Below are 21314 nucleotides of genomic sequence, written 5' to 3'. Positions count from 1 at the left end.
TTTATTAATGGCAGCAATAGCAGGTACTGGGGACGAGGAGATTCTTGGCTCAGTAGGTGGTGGTGTTTTTACTTTACTTCCGACGGCTTTAGTAATACATTTAGCCGAACGGGAGATTAACGTTGTAACGCCCACGATGGGCGGAGTTAGCTAAGGCGGCAGTTTCTATTGCGCGCCCTTTTTCCCTCTTACACTTCCTATGTTCCGGAGTGGGGAAACTGCTGTGTCACAGATATAGCAGCGTTGCGGTTACCGGACCACAATTTACTGAAAAATAAAGTTAGAGTCCGGTTTATCTAACAGAATAGTACACTCTGTTTGCAGTCAGGCAGGTAAGCACCTCAGCTGAGGTGTAGAGGTTGTCCGGAGTGGTTTTTTGGGGCTACTTTATTGTTTTTATTAAAGCAGAAAAATAAAGCAGTTTCTTTTTACATTTTAAAGGAGCATTAATGTTTTTTTGGGGGGTATTTCCTGAATAAAATATCAGTTTGTTTATCTTTTATTCTGTTTATTGGTGAATAAAGATGGACCAAGAGACCCTGCACTATGTTACATATTCTTTATGTTTTGATGCTAATGTGGAACCACCAATCCCTTTCTGTTCCTCATGTATTGAGAGAACTTTACATTACAGGGATAGACTTTTTCCTGAGCTAACATTGTCGAAGGTGGATGCTGTTCAGGAGTCTTCTAACAATGTTCAAGATATGCCGCAGCTTTCTCCTCAAGCATCCCAAAATTTAGTGTCCATACAGCCAGTGCCCTGCGCTTCCTCTATTTCTCCACCTGGAGTTACCTTGCAAGACATCGCTTCCCTAATGTCCTCAGCGGTATCTAATGCATTGTCGGCTTTTCCCATGCTGCATGGACAGTGCAAGAGGAAATGTAAACAATCAGTGAGTAAGGTTGCTGACACAGTACAGTAGTGGCTATTCCGAATGTCCCTTACCAGAAATTTGAGGAGGAAGATACTTCGGTAGCATCTGAGGGTGAAATCTCAGACTCACAGTGTAATTCCTTTGGCTGATACTGAAGTTGTTTCTTTCAGGTTTAAGCTCAAACACCTCCGTTTGTTACTTAAAGGGACATTGAACCCAAAAATTTTCTTACATAGTAGATGAGGTTGAAAAAAGACCGAAGTCCATCGAGTTCAACCTATACAAATCTAAAATATATACAAAAAGCTCCAGTTAAGCGATTTAATACTAGCAATCATATCCATGAATTTTGTTTATAGACAGAAATGTATCCAAATAATTTTTAAATGTATCTAGGGTATTGGCATTCACTACCTCCTTTGGTAATGAGTTCCACAATTTTATTGCTCTTACAGTGAAAAAATGTTTCCGTTGTAGGAGATTAAATCTCCTTTCCTCCATCAGTATTTTATAGCTTTATTGTAAATACAGATACATCAAACAAACAGCGTATGTATTACAATCTTATTGCTCTTACAGTGAAAAAATGTTTCCGTTGTAGGAGATTAAATCTCCTTTCCTCCATCAGTATTTTATAGCTTTATTGTAAATACAGATACATCAAACAAACAGCGTATGTATTACAATCTTTTAGAGCATTATATGTTATACAGTATCTGTTCTACCGTGCCACATAATAATGTTTTAGACATTTAGGTATTTATTTTCACTTTTCTCTGACAATTTATCCTTGTGTGTGTTGTTAAAATGATGAAGCTGTGTTACCCTAGACCTAAAGGAGAACATTTGATGGTCCCACTTTACCAATTCCTCTTGTTTTTTAATCTGGCCCTGGTTCAAATTGTTTTTTGACTATCTTGAGAGTGGATAAGAGTGTCCAGGGATATGTTTATATTCAATCCCTGTTTGCGGGTTTTCATGTATTGGTGTATTGGGCGAGTAGCGGGTGGAAACATGACCTTTAGTTCGGATCAGTTTGTCCCATGTAGAAAACACATCCTCAATTAGTGGGTACTGCTTTATTTGTTGCCAGCCGGTGCTCAGACGAAATCCAAGCTAAGGATCCCACATTGCCCCTCTGGAGTATCTCATCATCAAGATGCACCCAGGCCTTGTTAGGCAGAGTGTGACACCACTCCACCAGTCTCTGCATACGAATAGCTTTACGGTACTGCTCCAAACGAGGAAGCCCAGCTCCCCCCCCCCCCCTCTCTCTTGGGAGGTAAATGGTTCTCCTCTCTATCTTAGGCCTAATTCCATTCCGTATGTATTCCTCAATTGCCTTTTGTATTTGATGCAGGAGGTGTGTGGCCATGGCCAAGGGTATTGTTTGTAAAGCATACAGGATTCTGGGAAGAACATTAATTTTTATTACTGAAATCCTCCACAGCCATGAAATGTTTTTATTTTTTCAGTTGTGTAGGTCTCGCGATATCTCATCCCTGATATGTCTATAGTTGTGCTCCACTAGATCTTTTATACTGGACATGAGGCTGATGCCCAGGTACTTCAGTTTGTTAGGGGCAATTTTGATGGGGTAGTGTAGGCGAAGAGTGTCAAAAGTCCTAGGCTGTTCTGATAAATTTAGAATCTCTGATTTTGTGGGATTAAGCAAGAAGTTTGACACTGTTCCATAATCCGCAAATTCTCTCATGGAGGCATGAAGAGATGGGATTGTATCAGATAACGTTAAGAGTATGTCATCGGCAATTTGTGCTCTGTTTTCCCAACCCTGACGCCTTTTATTGCCGGGTTGGCTCGTATCTTGCAAGCCAGCACCTCTATTGTGAGAGCAAACAGAAGTGGAGACAAGGGACAACCCTGCCAGATGCCATTATTCATTGAAAACTCCTCAGAGAGCACTCCATTAACCCTGACTCTGTCATTAGGTGTGGAGTATAAGGAGAACAACTGATTAACAAAATTAGGCCCAAATCCCCAGCTTGTGCAGTGTAAGGCACATAAATGACCAGTTAACCTGGTAAAATGCCTTCTCTGCATTGGGAGAGACCAACGATAGGGGGATATTTGTGTTGTGGGCATGGGTAATCAGTTGAAGGACCTTTACCGTGTTGTCACGTGCTTCTCTTGCAGGGAGACCAATTGAACTCCTGGAGAGTTTTTCGCGCCACTTGTCTGCGCCGACAGCTATCCCAGCCGCACTTCCTATATTTGTGGTAGTGTTCACTAACAAGGAGAAAGAAGCTGATCGTGATCCTTATTGCTCTGGCAAGTCTTTGGCTGTCACCTTAAATTATAAAGGCATTAGGCTGCTCTTAATGAGGGTTGTGAGAGTTTAGGGCATCAGAGTTTCAGCAAAAAGCAGCCATCTTCAATCGTGGCTTGGCTCCGCCCCAAAATGTTTGTATTTTAACAAAACCGCTGCAATGTAAACTTTAATGAATGAAAGTGCCCCTGTTTTTAATAGTATTTTTAAAAAACGGGCACTCATTCATGAAAATTTACATTTGTAAATTAGTAGCACACATGTATCAGGTGTATCATTTCTGCTACATTCTCAATAACTTTTATTTCTGAAAATGTATTTGTTATTAAATTAAGGTTAGAAATAATATAAAATGATGTCCCATATCGACTGATGCTGCTTCTAAATTCCAGCTATTTTCCAATACGGCTGATAAGAAAAAAGTATCTAACTGTATTAGAATAGAAAATAATAATTTGTTAGAGCTTTAGTGAACTTTGAAGCTATTTAGGCCACTATACTAAATTCACTTTGCTTGGATTATTAATATAAATTTCATTTTTCTTATTTTGTATTTTATACATAATCAATTGTTAAAGATTTTAAAAATAGATATGTATTGCACTGGAACAGTCGTGTGCAAACTTACTGACATAAGGGAACACATGGTCCAGTGAGCCATTGTATTCAAACATATGATTGGAATAATTCTGCTGCAGGCTGTATTACATTATATTACATCTGGAAAGCAAAAAACAAAATGTAAGAACATATTCAACATCTTATGCAAGCTGACAGTGATGCAATCTTAGAATAATGTAAAATTAACAGACTGTGATTGAGATCTTTTGTAATGTTTGTCAAATACGTTGCATTTCCCATCTGCTTTTAACTCGCACTGCACAGCAACCTCCCACCTGGTGTATTTTCATTTCAGATCCTTCTAAATGGTGAACAAATATTTTTTTTAATGTAAGGCAAAATTTTATTTCTTTGTTTGTAGATCAACACTACAGTAGACGAGAGAGACCCTTCAAATCCCTTTCGGTTTCCAAACATTGGAGTTGAGAAGTTTTTGGAGCTAAATTCAGAACAGAACCATGACGATTACTGCTTGGCTTATGTATTTACAGACAGGGATTTTGATGATGGCGTCCTTGGCCTAGCATGGGTTGGTGCACCCTCAGGTAAGAAGAGGGCCTTGAGCTCATTCTTGTAGCATCAGTCTTTATTGGTGCGTATTAGACACATTCAAAAATGTGTTTCCATTATTTGTTTGCAAAGGAATAATTGGTTTGAAATATTTTGTCTGCAAATCACTCATTAACTAAACAAGCAATGAATACAACGTTTGTTCATTTGTGAATATCTCTCTCTCTCTCTCTCTCTCTCTGTGAATTAACTTCTTACAACATATTTACAAATGTGATCTCTATAAAATTACATTCACTATGCATAATTTAGAGTAAGGTTGTTGTTTTGCTTTACCAATTTGATGCTACAGATTTTGTTGCGTGGCTATTAGTGTTATGCACATGCGTTCTGCTCATACAAACAAACACGTGAACGGTGTGCATAACTACATACTTAAATTTCTTTCATATACGTGGCGAGACTCCACGATCAGTTATATATTGGATTACATTCCTACCACTAGGAGGAGGCAGCATGAAGATGTGCATGATTACTTCAGTAAAAGGGGCTTTCTGTCTATGTTAAAGCCCGGTTCCCCTCAGAGTACAGTACTTGTCAGCAGGATGTACTTGGGGTATGGTTTATGATACGTTGGTTTCACTTAATTGGAAATCCCTCATAGTCCCTCTCTAAATTCGGTTGCCTCCCTTAACAGATCTACATTATACTCCTATTCCATTACCTCTGCTGATATTTTTCATTACGGGTTTGGCTGTCTTCTACTTAGTTGACAGTGGGTGAGTGTCTATTGGTAAGTATGTTTTAAATTTGTATATATAGACACTCATATAGCCATATTGTGGGCACTTTTAATTGCTAAAAGTTTATCTATATATAATATATATACTGCCCTGGGACAGAATATCACTATTAACCTTGCTTTGTACATTAACCTGTTTTGGCATGCTTTTTACCAAGCCAGCTGTAGTAGCCCCATGATTAGCTCAGCTACCTAGCAAGCAGACATGTTTAGAAATTGAATCCAGCTGCAGTTACTTACACCTTGATTGTGCCATCAAAAGTTAGTTTAAAAAACTAGACTGAACATGTTCCAAGGGATACTGGTATACCTGCATTAACTATCTGTAAAGCTACTTAAAAATATTATTTCTTCTGTTATGTGTGATCAGTCCACGGGTCATCATTACTTCTGGGATATAACTCCTCCCCAACAGGAAATGCAAGAGGATTCACCCAGCAGAGCTGCATATAGCTCCTCCCCTCTACGTCAGTCCCAGTCATTCTCTTGCACCCAACGACTAGATAGGATGTGTGAGAGGACTATGGTGATTATACTTAGTTTTTATGACTTCAATCAAAAGTTTGTTATTTTACAATAGCACCGGAGCGTGTTATTACTTCTCTGGCAGAGTTTGAGGAAGAATCTACCAGAGTTTTTTACTATGATTTTAACCGGAGTAGTTAAGATCATATTGCTGTTCTCGGCCATCTGAGGGAGGTAAAAGCTTCAGATCAGGGGACAGCGGGCAGATGAATCTGCATTGAGGTATGTAGCAGTTTTTATTTTCTGAATGGAATTGATGAGAAAATCCTGCCATACCGTTATAATGACATGTATGTATACACTTCAGTATTCTGGGGATGGTATTTCACCGGAACTACTCTGTTAAAAGTCACTAATCCTTTTAATAAGTATTTATCATGTTAAACGTTTTTGCTGGAATGTAGAATCGTTTACATTTCTGAGGTACTGAGTGAATAAATATTTGGGCATTATTTTCCACTTGGCAGTTGTTTGGTTTTAATTGTGACAGTTTCGTTTCTCTTCACTGCTGTGTGTGAGGGGGAGGGGCCGTTTTTGGCGCTCTTTGCTACGCATCAAAAATTTCCAGTCAGTTACTCTTATATTTCCTGCATGATCCGGTTCATCTCCGACAGATCTCAGGGGTCTTCAAACTTCTTTAGAGGGAGGTAGATTCTCTCAGCAGAGCTGTGAGAATTTTATATTGACTGTGAATAAAAACGTTGCTCTGTAATTTTTATGTCAAATTTAATTATTGTTATTTTACTAATGGGAACAAACCTTTGCTAAAAGTTGTGTTGTTTTAAAGTTTGATGCTATAACTGTTTTTCAGTTCATTATTTCAACTGTCATTTAATCGTTTAGTACCTCTTTGAGGCACAGTACGTTTTTGCTAAAAAAGATTATAACCAAGTTGCAAGTTTATTGCTAGTGTGTTAAACATGTCTGACTCAGAGGAAGATATCTGTGTCATTTGTTCCAATGCCAAGGTGGAGCCCAATAGAAATTTATGTACTAACTGTATTGATGCTACTTTAAATAAAAGTCAATCTGTACAATTTGAACAAATTTCACCAAACAGCGAGGGGAGAGTTATGCCGACTAACTCGCCTCACGCGGCAGTACCTGCATCTCCCGCCCGGGAGGTGCGTGATATTATGGCGCCTAGTACATCTGGGCGGCCATTACAGATAACATTACAAGATATGGCTACTGTTATGACTGAAGTTTTGTCTAAATTACCAGAACTAAGAGGCAAGCGTGATCACTCTGGGGTGAGAACAGAGTGCGCTGACAATACTAGGGCCATGTCTGATACTGCGTCACAGCTTGCAGAGCATGAGGACGGAGAGCTTCATTCTGTGGGTGACGGTTCTGATCCAAACAGATTGGATTCAGATATTTCAAATTTTAAATTTAAATTGGAGAACCTCCGTGTATTACTAGGGGAGGTTTTAGCAGCTCTCAATGATTGTAACACCGTTGCAATACCAGAGAAACTGTGTAGGTTGGATAAATACTTTGCGGTACCGGCGAGTACTGACGTTTTTCCTATACCTAAGAGACTAACTGAAATTGTTACTAAGGAGTGGGATAGACCCGGTGTGCCGTTCTCACCCCCTCCAATATTTAGAAAGATGTTTCCAATAGACGCCACCACTCGGGACTTATGGCAAACGGTCCCTAAGGTGGAGGGAGCAGTTTCTACTTTAGCTAAGCGTACCACTATCCCGGTGGAGGATAGCTGTGCTTTTTCAGATCCAATGGATAAAAAATTAGAGGGTTACCTTAAGAAAATGTTTGTTCAACAAGGTTTTATATTGCAACCCCTTGCATGTATCGCGCCGATTACGGCTGCGGCAGCATTTTGGATTGAGTCTCTGGAAGAGAACCTTAGTTCATCTACGCTAGACGACATTACGGACAGGCTTAGAGTCCTTAAACTAGCTAATTCATTCATTTCGGAGGCCGTAGTACATTTAACCAAACTTACGGCTAAGAACTCAGGATTCGCCATCCAGGCACGTAGGGCGCTGTGGCTAAAATCCTGGTCAGCTGATGTTACTTCTAAGTCCAAATTACTTAATATACCTTTCAAGGGGCAGTCTTTATTTGGGCCCGGTTTGAAAGAAATTATCGCTGACATTACAGGAGGTAAGGGCCACGCCCTACCTCAAGACAAAGCCAAAGCTAAGGCTAGACAGTCTAATTTTCGTCCCTTTCGGAATTTCAAAACAGGAGCAGCATCAACCTCCACTGCACCAAAACAGGAGGGAGCTGTTGCTCGTTACAGGCAAGGCTGGAAGCCTAACCAGTCCTGGAACAAGGGCAAACAGGCCAGGAAACCTGCTGCTGCCCCAAAGACAGCATGAACCGAGAGCCCCCGATCCGGGACCGGATCTAGTGGGGGGCAGACTTTCTCTCTTCGCCCAGGCCTGGGCAAGAGATGTTCAGGATCCCTGGGCGCTAGAGATCATATCTCAGGGATACCTTCTAGACTTCAAATTATCTCCCCCAAGAGGGAGATTTCATCTGTCAAGGTTGTCAACAAACCAGATAAAGAAAGAAGCGTTTCTACGCTGTGTACAAGATCTGTTATTAATGGGAGTGATCCATCCGGTTCCGCGGTCGGAACAAGGACAAGGGTTCTACTCAAACCTGTTTGTGGTTCCCAAAAAAGAGGGAACTTTCAGGCCAATCTTAGATTTAAAGATTCTAAACAAATTCCTAAGAGTTCCATCGTTCAAAATGGAAACTATTCGGACAATCTTACCCATGATCCAAAAGGGTCAGTACATGACCACAGTGGATTTAAAAGATGCTTACCTTCACATACCGATTCACAAAGATCATCACCGGTATCTAAGGTTTGCCTTCCTAGACAGGCACTACCAGTTTGTAGCTCTTCCATTCGGATTGGCTACGGCTCCAAGAATCTTCACAAAGGTTCTGGGTGCCCTTCTGGCGGTACTAAGACCGTGAGGGATTTCGGTAGCTCCGTACCTAGACGACATTCTAATACAAGCTTCAAGCTTTCAAACTGCCAAGTCTCATACAGAGTTAGTTCTGGCATTTCTAAGGTCGCATGGATGGAAAGTGAACGAAAAGAAGAGTTCTCTTTTTCCTCTCACAAGAGTTCCATTCTTGGGGACTCTTATAGATTCTGTAGAAATGAAGATTTACCTGACAGAAGACAGGTTAACAAAGCTTCAAAATGCATGCCGTGTCCTTCATTCCATTCAACACCCGTCAGTAGCTCAATGCATGGAGGTGATCGGCTTAATGGTAGCGGCAATGGACATAGTACCTTTTGCACGCCTACACCTCAGACCGCTGCAATTGTGCATGCTAAGTCAGTGGAATGGGGATTACTCAGATTTGTCCCCTACTCTGAATCTGAATCAAGAGACCAGAAATTCTCTTCTATGGTGGCTTTATCGGCCACACCTGTCCAGGGGGATGCCATTCAGCAGGCCAGACTGGACAATTGTAACAACAGACGCCAGCCTACTAGGTTGGGGCGCTGTCTGGAATTCTCTGAAGGCTCAGGGACTATGGAATCAGGAGGAGAGTCTCCTTCCAATAAACATTCTGGAATTGAGAGCAGTTCTCAATGCCCTTCTGGCTTGGCCCCAATTAACAACTCGGGGGTTCATCAGGTTTCAGTCGGACAACATCACGACTGTAGCTTACATCAACCATCAGGGAGGGACAAGAAGCTCCCTAGCAATGATGGAAGTATCAAAGATAATTCGCTGGGCAGAGTCTCACTCTTACCACCTGTCAGCAATCCACATCCCGGGAGTGGAGAACTGGGAGGCGGATTTCTTGAGTCGCCAGACTTTTCATCCGGGGGAGTGGGAACTTCATCCGGAGGTCTTTGCCCAAATACTTCGACGTTGGGGCAAACCAGAGATAGATCTCATGGCGTCTCGCCAGAACGCCAAACTTCCTCACTACGGGTCCAGATCCAGGGATCCGGGAGCGGTTATGATAGATGCTTTGACAGCACCTTGGAACTTCGGGATGGCTTATGTGTTTCCACCCTTCCCGCTGCTTCCTCGATTGATTGCCAAAATCAAACAGGAGAGAGCATCAGTGATTCTAATAGCGCCTGCATGGCCACGCAGGACTTGGTATGCAGATCTAGTGGACATGTCATCCTGTCCGCCTTGGTCTCTACCCCTAAGACAGGACCTTCTGATACAGGGTCCATTCAAACATCAAAATCTAACTTCTCTGAAGCTGACTGCTTGGAAATTGAACGCTTGATTTTATCAAAACGTGGTTTTTCTGAGTCGGTTATTGATACCCTGATACAGGCTAGGAAGCCTGTTACCAGAAGGATTTACCATAAAATATGGCGTAAATACCTATACTGGTGCGAATCCAAAGGTTACTCCTGGAGTAAGGTTAGGATCCCTAGGATATTGTCCTTTCTACAAGAAGGTTTAGAAAAGGGTTTATCAGCTAGTTCATTAAAGGGACAGATTTCAGCTCTGTCCATCTTGTTACACAGGCGTCTGTCAGAAAATCCAGACGTCCAGGCCTTTTGTCAGGCTTTAGCTAGGATCAAGCCTGTGTTTAAAGCTGTTGCTCCGCCATGGAGTTTAAACTTAGTTCTTAACGTTTTACAGGGTGTTCCGTTTGAACCCCTTCATTCCATTGATATAAAATTGTTATCTTGGAAAGTTCTGTTTTTAATGGCTATTTCCTCGGCTTGAAGAGTCTCTGAGTTATCAGCCTTACATTGTGATTCTCCTTATCTGATTTTTCACTCAGACAAGGTAGTTCTGCGTACTAAACCTGGGTTCTTACCTAAGGTAGTCACTAACAGGAATATCAATCAAGAGATTGTTGTTCCATCCTTGTGTCCAAATCCTTCTTCAAAGAAGGAACGTCTTCTACACAATCTGGATGTAGTTCGTGCCCTCAAGTTCTACTTGCAGGCAACTAAAGATTTTCGCCAAACTTCTTCCCTGTTTGTCGTTTATTCTGGACAGAGGAGAGGTCAAAAAGCTTCTGCTACCTCTCTCTCTTTTTGGCTTCGTAGCATAATACGTTTAGCCTATGAGACTGCTGGACAGCAGCCTCCTGAAAGAATTACAGCTCACTCCACTAGAGCTGTGGCTTCCACTTGGGCCTTTAAGAATGAGGCCTCTGTTGAACAGATTTGCAAGGCTGCAACTTGGTCTTCGCTTCATACTTTTTCCAAATTTTACAAATTTGACACTTTTGCTTCTTCGGAGGCTATTTTTGGGAGAAAGGTTCTTCAGGCAGTGGTTCCTTCTGTATAATGAGCCTGCCTATCCCTCCCGTCATCCGTGTACTTTTGCTTTGGTATTGGTATCCCAGAAGTAATGATGACCCGTGGACTGATCACACATAACAGAAGAAAACATAATTTATGCTTACCTGATAAATTCCTTTCTTCTGTTGTGTGATCAGTCCACGGCCCGCCCTGTTTTAAGGCAGGTAAATATCTTTTAAATTATACTCCAGTCACCACTTCACCCTTGGTTACTCCTTTCTCGTTGATTCTTGGTCGAATGACTGGGACTGACGTAGAGGGGAGGAGCTATATGCAGCTCTGCTGGGTGAATCCTCTTGCATTTCCTGTTGGGGAGGAGTTATATCCCAGAAGTAATGATGACCCGTGGACTGATCACACAACAGAAGAAAGGAATTTATCAGGTAAGCATAAATTATGTTTTTTTTCCTTTCCTTAAAAGCTTTCTTAAAGGGCAAGTCAACTCAAAAATTATTGCTACTTTATTTAGATTATGTAAATAACGATTTTTACGGCCAACTCTAGCCCAATTTTCATTTAAATATACTTTGCAGGTAAAAACACCTTACTAGTTCTCCTCCAGCCATATTGAAATGGCAGCTTCTACTACAGGATCCATGTCGATCCTGCACGTTCCCGTGTTTCGCGCATTCTAATGTACCGTTTTCGTCAAGAGGTCATTTGAAGTAACAAACAAAAAAAGAATGCTCATTAGCATAACGGTTGTTGTATGCAGAGGACCAGTGTGCGTTCCATTTAGCGGTCTCTGACTTGATTGCTAAGGAATGATTTAAACCGGGTGTGTCTGTTAATCCTTATTGCAAGGTTTAAAAGTGTATCCTTTTTTTCTTCATACTGGTTAAATTCTCAGACCAACTATTTCTATTACTGATGTAGCTACTATTTCTAATCTCCAGTTGTCCAGTCTCTCAGAACATTTTTTATCTGAAAACACTGTTATAGCTATTTAGGTTTGCTTCAGAATACAAATTATTTTATTTGTGATGCTGTATTTGATATTACAAAAATCTATGTCAAAAGCATGTCTGTAGCTATTATTACTAGGAGAGCCCTGTGGCTTATATCCTGGAATGCTTAATATGGTGTCTAAAGTTTAGGTTATTGTCTTTCCTTTAAAAGAAAGATCTCTACTATTATTAGAGATAAAGAAACTTTATTTCCTCAAGACAGGAAGTTTATGGAAACATTTAATCAGATATAATGATCTGACTCCTCTGTTCAAAGCAAGGTTTCCTATGGTTTACTCTGGGGACTTAATGCTCATTGGAACAAGTCAAAACAGGATAAGAAATCGATTCCAACCTTCAAAACTACTATTTCAATAGTATACGCACATATGCTACAATACCACGTGTTCCAGTATTTAAATACCACTCATCTCTGAGTAAGCAGTGAAATGTATTATAAGTGCGGCCCCAGATCCAGTAATAATGCTAGGGACAGTTCAGAACATTATTCTCAAGAATATTGCATTGGTTTAAGAACAAGGCCTCCAAAACTCCTGATATTTCAATGTGGCGGGATAAGGTTTCTGAGATTTTAGAAATGGAAGAGTAGCATTACATAAAGCATGATCAAATGGAGTTATATGCTGAAATAGGAATATTATGGGAAAAATACACTTACGCATTGAAAAAGCCATAACCATACTACCTTTGGACATAGTAACAATTGAATAAAATAGGACCCATCGTATAGATGGAAAATTGAGAGCATACACTACACATAGCTAAGGACTGCAACTAAAACTTAGATTAATTGACTAAGTCCACAAGACCAGATCTAGATGAATTTATATTGTTTTGGTTTGTACTATGGTTTTATAATGTTCAACTGTTGAAAATGAATCAGCATGTATATATAAATTAGGAGCTGCGCCTCCAAATCTGTAACGTTTTGAATAACAAATAAAACGGATTTGAAAAAAAAAATATAATAGAACAAGGCCTCCAAGAGGTTTTTTTTCTATCCATAAATTTTTTTTATTTTTTTTTTCAAACTTTCTCAAATTTCAGGGCTCTTCAATCTTGGCCTCTGTAATTATTCCAGTTTAATGCAAGAACAGGGAATGTGATTTTTTTTTCAAATCTTTGTTGTAGGAAGACACCTTCTGACCAATTTTTGATCTTGAACTCTAAACAGTTTGTAAGAACAAACAGAACTATTCTACCTGAAGCAAGGTAGAATATTTGTCCATGTTAGATTAAAGAATGCTTACCTTCCTAATCTAATTTACTCGAAAAATCAATTTCTGAGGTTTTATTTCTGTTTGTTGCTCTTCAACTATGGTCTAGCTACAACTGCACCCAATCCCTTCTGATCTTGGAAGTTAATCAGGGCCAGGCCTGGTCTGTACCTGAAAAAGAAAATCAAGGTTCAGTGCTTTTGCCACCCAAATTCGTTACCTGAATGATATCTTGGTACTAGCTCAGTCCTTTCCTTTAACAGAATTTCACACAAAACAACTATTGTTTCACTGTTATTAACCTATATGAACCTTTAGTCTCTTTCACTCCCTTTAGTGGCTCTGGGAAAATAATTACTAGGTCTCATGCTTACAGTTTCATATTCAATTTCATTTGCTCACTTTTACATGAGACCTCTTCAGCTTTATATGCTGCGTCAATGACACAAGGTTTATACCCAGCTATCTCAAAATATATTTTAGATTCCAATACAAACCAGTCTGACTTGGTGGCTGAATCATCAATTTATTATTCAGGAAGCTTTTTACTCATCCTACCTCATCTGTGATTACCACAGATACAAATTTTCAGGTTGGAGAGCTGTTTGGGGTTCTCTGACAGCACAGGGTTTGGGATCCTTAGAAGTGAGGTTTCCAATCCATATTATAGAACACTGTGCAATTCTCAGGACCCTTCAAGCTTGGCCTCTGTCAATAAGGGAGTCTTATCTCCATTTCCAGACAGACAATGCCACAACAGTAAACTGTCAACCATCAAGGGGATCTTAAGCGTGAACAATGGGAGGCAGACTTTCTCAGTCAGACTCTACATTAGGATGTGTTTTATCGGATTGTGGATCTTTGGGGCCTACCAGAAATAGATCTAAGGACATCTTGTTTGAATATCGAACTTCCCATGTACTTTGCAAAGTCCATTGATCCTCAAGCAGAGGTAGTGGATGCTCTAGTAGTTCCTTGCTCATTTCAACCTGCTTATCTGTTTTCTCCTCTGGTTCCTTTTTTCAGAGGGATTTTCAAGATAAGACTGGAAAAATAATTTGTAATCTTAATTGCCTCAGCACGGCCTTGCATGGCATACAGATTTTGTTCTTTGCTGGCTTGTTAGCTAAAGATTGAGAGTTCAATTCCATCTATGGCTACATGTTCTTCACAGTGCATATCCTTTCACTGATGTGTTACGAATATCCTTCCAAAAAGTTGCTAAAACCAGCTTTTTTTAAAGTCCAGTTATCTGCCTTGACCTCTTCCTTTGCGGTCAGACCTTTTGTCTCAAGGTCCTTTTTTCCCCACTGGAAAATGAACACTTAGGGCTCGATTTATCAAGCCTCTACGGCTGCAAGTTCTCTCAAGAACTTGCACTCCGTGATTTATCAAGCAGCGGTCACCAGACCGCTGCTTCCCTAACATCTACGCCACCTCTATTGTGGCAAAATTCAATCTCCTCGGTCGAGTCCGACCGAGGAGATTGACAGCTCCTGCCCTCGCGTGATTGGCTGTGCGCGGGCAGGGGGCAATGGCGAATACCTGCGGCTAATTTCGCCCCGCCACAGGCAAGCTGAGGCGTACTGGGGCGCGTATACGCGCCCTTGTACGCCTCAGCCTTAATAAATCTAGCCCTTAGTTCTGAGTCATAGAGGTTTCTCAGAAATCTTGTCTCTTGGAAAATGTATCACAAGTCTGGTAAACTTACGATGAGGTGGAGATCTTGATTGTCTTGACATTCTTTTAGAATCCCATGGATTTTTCAGTTTTTGCAGGATGGTTTACATAAGAGTTTATTTGCCAATTACCTGACAGAGCAGATATCTGCTCTTTGTTTGTTTCTCGGAAGATTGCTAGTCTTCCTGATTATTACTTGTTTTGTTCAGGCCCTCTGAAAAAAAACTGTTATCAAGCCTATTTCTCCTTAACCTAGTTTTAAACGCTCTTCCTTTTGAACCTATATATACAGTGGATATAAAAAGTCTACACACCCCTGTTAAAAAAAATGTAAAAAAATGAGACCAGGATTAATCATTTCAGAACTTTTTACACCTTTAATGTGACCTATAAACTGTACAACTCAATTAAAAAACAAACTGAAATCTTTTAGGTGGAGGAAAGAAAGCAAAAAAGATTAAAATAATGTGGTTGCCTAAGTGTGGATAGTTCAGCTGCTTTGCAGCAGATGGTTTGCGGAATGTGACCAGCTGCAGCTATTGTAATTTGACTGTGTACGGTCTAGCTGTTTATATGAGACCTTTTGGTCTTCTTCTGTTGTCTCCATGTGAGTTAGGTCTCTTTTCAGGGGCCTGGGTTCCCCTCCGGGATATGGTCGTTCCCTGTTAGGGGCACTGGGTGTGGTCTCCTTGGGTGGGGATGCTGTGTGTCCTTTTCTCTCTATGATCCTCTGTATGGAGGTGATGAGGGGACCAGCCTTTACTTGAGTGATTTTGGCCTTGGTGTATCCCCTTGCTTGTTGTCCTGCGGCTGTTTGAGATTCTTTGGCTCTAGTGTTGTCGTACGACTTTTTAACGCCTTAGCACTTTTGGAGTATTGGACTTTGGCAAGGAGTGGTCTCTTCCTTGGGTCGGGACTTGTGAGTTATCTCGTTATCCGGGTTGATCTGGATATTGCATTGATTTCTCCCTGTTGTCTGGTTCTTTTATGTCAGAGGGGGTGTTAAGTTCTCGGATATTGTTTGTTCAAACAATTGGGGGCTCGGATCTGTTTTCTTCCTGGTGCTTCCGGTTGCTGAGGCTTCGCTCAGTGTTTTCCTTTGTGGTGTTGTTGCTGGACTTTTTTACTCTAGGGCTGGTTTGGGGTTCCCCAGTTGCTGGGAACTTGGGCTATGTCCTTTTACTTGAACTAATTGACCTGGTCACGGTTGGCCAGGTTGTCTGAATGCTGATGCTCATTGGGTTTGACTTACGCCTTTATGGTCAGTTTCCTTTGGTCAGCTTGCTGTGGTAACCTTATGGATCACTGCTCTGCAGGCGAATGGGTTTGCAGTGTCTCTGCTGCTGCTATTGCACATTGGATGTGTGTTAGCAAGCAAATTCCTTATGGGGATTCCTTCCAAGTTCATCTGAGTTGGAGATTGATCTCTCCTTTTAGCCTGTGGCTTTGTGTCTTGTGGGCAGGTGCTCTGCTTTTTTGGCCCCATCCCTTTTCTTAGGGTGGGGGCTTATTCTCCTTATGGAGGTGTGGTCCCTTTTCTTAGCGATTCTCTTGGATTCAGGAGGTTGGAACTGAGAATTAACCTTTCAAAGAAGGTATTTTTCTCTGGTTTGTTACATTCCATCTGGAGTCTTGCTGGCTCTGTGTCGAGACTATGGTGGGCCTTTTGTTAGATTCCTTTGGGTCTACGGCCTTGTTGTCTGTTTCTAAGGAGTCGGGTGCGCACCCGTGCTCTGTTGGGATGGCTGTGGCCATACTTCCGCTTGTTTTTGAGCTGGTGTTGGGGTTCTTCTGTTTCCCTGTTTTCAAGACCTACCGATGCTTGGACTGGACCGGTTGGGAGTGGGTTCTGAGATGCGCTGTCATCTTCGGGATCTAGGTTGGCATTGTAGCTAGCCCCCTGGGTTTATTACAAGCTGAGGGTTCTGGGTGTAATTTCTCTCTCTCTCTTGGGGGGTGCAGTGGGTCTTGTTGAGGTTATGTGCTTCCCCTTTTGGAGCCCTGTGTGTAGGTCTAGCGGCTCGATTGCCTAGAGTGTGCCCTCTGTCTGGGAGTTCTCCCTTTGCAATCTGTTCTCTTGCTGGCCGTTTTTTACTTCTCAGCAAGTATTCTTCTGGGTCATCCTAAAGATGGCTGCGTGTTCTTGACTCAGGGTTTTCTTTGTCTGGGTCTGTCACACGTTCTTTTTATGTCTGAATATGATGGTATTCTTAGTTCTGACGAGGTGAAGACTCTGTCTTCAGTTGTCTTTCAGTGCTTTTGCACAATGTTGAGAGAGAGTTTTCTCTGCTCGAGGCCCGGTCCTAAGCCTCTGGTTTCTGCTTGGTCTGGGCATAGCATTCCCTTGTCTGTCAGGACCCATTTGGGTCTTTATGAACTGGGCTCAATATTGGGGGTTTTCCTTTTATGGATTTTGTGGTGACCTTTCGGTTCCCCTTCGGTTCTTCCTTGCCTTATCCCTTGGGGGGTTTAGGCTGGTGTTCCCCTCATTAGTGAGGGGTGAGTGGTGAGGAACCGCCTGTTGGGCGACGGTGTCTCCTGGAGAACTGAGGCTCAGTTGAGTCCGATTTTGCGGCCTCTAGATAGGCTTCTGGACTATCTGCGGGTCAGTGCCCTTGGGGCTTTTCCTTTTCACAATTTTCTCGGCTTCGGACGAAGCAGGGTTTTTGTTGGGTAGTGGTTTCTGGCTTGGTGCCCTCAGAATGGGTCCTCTATTGTACCCTCCCGTTTTGGCATTCAGTGTCCTCTTTAGCTTGTTTTCCCAAAATTAATGAATGCAGCTGTGGACTCTTTCCAATTAGGAAGAAAAACATAAATTATGCTTACCTGATAATTTCCTTTTCTTCCTTTGGAAAGAGTCCACAGCTCCCCACCCTTTTTCTACGTGGGGTGTCTTTTTTTTTTTTTTTTTTTTTTCTTCTGACACCTTTCTTTACCTTGATATTTCTTCTACTGTTCCTTGTTCCTCGGCAGAATGACTGGGGGATGAGGGAAGTGGGAGTAGTATTTAAGCCTTTGGCTGGGGTGTCCTTGTCTCCTCCTGGTGGCCAGGTTCTTATTTCCCAAAAGTAATGAATGCAGCTGTAGACTCCTTCCAACGGAAGAAAAGGAAATTATCAGTTAAGCATAATTTATGGTTTTTAAATGTTTAATGTAGATAGATCTTATTTTCAAATAGATGTTTTTTTCCGGTTTGGCTAAAAAAAATATGCAGTAGTTGCTGAGATAGAAAGGTTCTAAGGGGGTAGAAAGGTCAAAAATTTCAGTTTGAAATAGAAGCATTTTTGCAATAAACTTTCATCAGCAAAAATGCTTCTAGTCAAAGCTATAACTGTTTTTCTTCCGCATGCGCACATATCCTGTAAGGGCCTCTGCACCAGTATTCAAAGACCATGCTTACTCAGAGTTGACGGTGTTATGTATTGCTTCTGTAGACTGTATTTGTGTCAAACAAGCCACTGCTGACTATCTGCGCAGGCATGGTGTTTGAATACTGGTGCACAGGCCCTCACAGGATATGTGCATATGCCGCAGCTTCAAACTCGTTCTTACTGCCATGTGTATAGCCCTTCTTTTTACTGTATTTAATAAATGCTAAGTTTTATTTAAAAATACTTGGTGCACACTTTTTTTGAAAAATTGCCATATGCCGCAGAAAAACACTAATAACTTTTACTAGAAGCATTTTCCTTCTTAATATGAGGGAGAGTCCATGGCTTCATTCCTTGTGGGAAATACTGAACCTGGCCACCAGGAGAAGGCAAAGACACCCCAGCCAAAGGCTAAAATACCTCCCCCACTTCCCTCATCCCCCAGTCATTCTTTGCCTTTTGTCACAGGAGTTGGCAGAGAAGTGTCAGAAGATTTGGAGTAGTTCCTTATGGAGGGTAGTACCCTTTGGAATGGAACTGGAATTTTAAGTAGTCTTGTCAGCCTCTCAGCGAGAGCATTGACGAATTTTAGTCTGGAGATGCAGGGAGAGTCTTTCTGCGATCCCATCCAGACTCTTATTAACAGCTCCTAAGCAATCAGTGTTGACAAGTTTCACTGCCTGCTTCTATCACTCAAGTCCATGTCAGGAGCGATGCTACAAGACTGTCAAACTTGAGAGGCTGTGTTTCTGTTCCACGGCATAGATTCCGGTAGGATAGTTTCATTTTTTATACACACATTTGATAACGCAAGAAGACAGGGTCACAGTGTGACTCCTTTTATCTGAATGGAATCGAGGGTTAATGTCTCCAGAATGGGATTATTGAACGGGGGATTATTCACATATTTTAAATATGGTATTTATGCTATGAGATGAGGCTCAGGCAGATGTTGGAACGTACAGGTTTTACTTTAATTTTGGAGAGCTGCACAGCCTGTTAGGCTTGGCGCGCTTTTAGTGGTGCAGGGGCGGTCCTGCATGGCGCACCAAGTGACCAGGTGTGGTCACATTGATTCACTTCTTCCTGACCGTGCGGTTGTCTGGAGACGAAGCGGTTTCTCTCTTGGGCCTGGGTCATAGGAGATGGTGAGTGCCCCAGCCATTGGGGGTATAAAGGTGCCATTTATCTTTGTCTATAGTCCTATTTATAAGTGCAAGCTATGGAGGACTCTGATACGTTAGAGCAGAGCTTTCCAAACTTTTCATGTTGGTGACACACTTGTTAGACCTACATCATTTCGCGACACAGTAATTCAGTTGTACTGGCAAACAGGAGGTTAAACTAACTTGTTTTAAGAGATACGGACACATACATAAATTATATAATAACAAAATGTATTTACAAGTAACAGTAAGTATGTGCAAGTATTAAACAAAAGTTTAATATCACCAAAAGCTACTTACTATTTTAATAGGATGTATAAGATTGATAGGATGGACACAATTTCTGAATATTTGGTGGAATATTAGATAAAGACACTCGCATTTCATCATTAAGCATTTTTAAGCTTCCCCTTCCTATCCATATATCAAGAGCAGGAGCAGCAATGCACTACTGGGAGCTAGTTGCAAAAAAAAACCCCACTGACTTCTGACTTCAGCTCAGCGTTTAAGCTGCCGCCCTCAGAGCTTGGTGAGTCCGATTGACTACTGCCCGTGCTGCAAACACACTGCTGTCCCACTCACTGACTACACATACAGTCACGAGCCAAATAAGGAGACTACACATGCAGTCAGGAGCCAATGTGCCGCCAAAGCCACCAATGGCAATAGTTTCAGCTCCCACTGATCTGCGCCAATAGGTTAAGATCATCTGTGACCCCCTAGGTATCAATCACGTGTCAACCATGTGATATGCGTAGCAGGCAGACGGAAAGTCAGAAACCACAAAAAAAAAGTTTAAAAAAATTAAATTTTAAAAAATTAGTGCTGAAGCAGGGACACACCTACACACTGCTGCCGACACACAGTTTGGAAAGCACTGCGTTAGAGGATACTCCCTCTTTACCTAAATCTAATGCCTGTCTATATTGTGAGGAGGCCATGGTATACCCGCCTGCTCAATTATGTTCCATATGCCTTGATAAAGTAATTATATCAAAGAAAGCTAATATGTTTAGTACTACTGAGCCTTCTACCTCTGAGGAATCTGTCTCGTGAGGTGCGCCCCCTACAGTCATATCCTCATACACATCCATCTTCCTGTAGCACTCCTATTTCTCTATCTAGAGGGGCCCTTTTTATCGCCAGACTTTACTGAACAGTTACAGGCGGCAGTGTCTGCGGCCTTCAGTGCTTTACCTCACCCTGCTAAGTGCAAGAGAAAGATTAAATATTGCTCTCCTTCCCAGGGGTCATCGACTAGCTTATTGGATTTATCTGATACAAGATTATCCGATGATGAAGATGCCTCCGATACTTCAGAGGATATTCTTTCTGGTGCGGAATCTGCTGCCTCTAAGCCTCCAGCTGCGGAGGAACCAGACTTTAGATTTAGGATTGAACACTTATGCTTTCTACTAAAGGAAGTTTTGGCTACTTTAGAGGTTCCAGAACCTAAATTACCTGAGGAACCTTGTATTCCTAAATTAGATAAGGTTTACGAGGACAGGGTTGTACCACAGACTTTCCCGGTTCCCTTAAAGATGGCGAACATTATTAAGAATGAATGGGAAAGACTTGGTTCTTCTTTTTCCCTTTCTTCTTCCATTAAAAAATTGTTCCCGGTTCCGGACTCTGTTGGAGTTGTGGCGTTCTGTCCCTAAAGTAGATGGTGCTATATCCACGCTTGCTGAGCACACTACTATCCAACTTGAGGATAGTTCGTCATTTAAAGAGCCCATGGATAAGAAGCTGGAAACTCTATTAAGAAAGATGTTTCAGCATACAGGATATTTGTTTCAACCGGCAGTGGCTGTTGCTGCGGTTGCGGGAGCAGCTTCCTACTGGTGGGACTCCTTATCTGAGTTGATCAAGGTGGAGGGTCCCCTCGACACGATCCAGGAAAGGATTAAGGCCTTAAGGGTAGCTAATTCTTTTATTTGTGGTGCAAATATGCAGATTATTCCACTGAAAGCCAAGGCTTCAGGTTTTTCTGTGCTAG

At 41.6% G+C, this 21314-nt stretch overlaps 1 protein-coding gene across 2 annotated transcripts in view; it reads left to right on the top strand.

Moving 5' to 3' along the window:
- The window catches only part of ADAM10 (ADAM metallopeptidase domain 10), an 853517-nt gene that overhangs the window by 683919 nt on the left and 148284 nt on the right, over positions 1-21314 (top strand). For both annotated transcript variants that reach the window (XM_053717527.1, XM_053717526.1), the window contains exon 8: positions 4148-4331. In XM_053717527.1, coding sequence (XP_053573502.1) covers positions 4148-4331 — 184 coding nt within the window. The remainder of the gene's footprint in view (positions 1-4147; positions 4332-21314) is intronic.

Source organism: Bombina bombina, chromosome 6 (assembly GCF_027579735.1).
Source record: "Bombina bombina isolate aBomBom1 chromosome 6, aBomBom1.pri, whole genome shotgun sequence".
NCBI classification, from domain to species: domain Eukaryota; kingdom Metazoa; phylum Chordata; class Amphibia; order Anura; family Bombinatoridae; genus Bombina; species Bombina bombina.
Note: the sequence above shows the minus strand (reverse complement) of the source record. Positions and strands in the feature narration are given on the sequence as shown.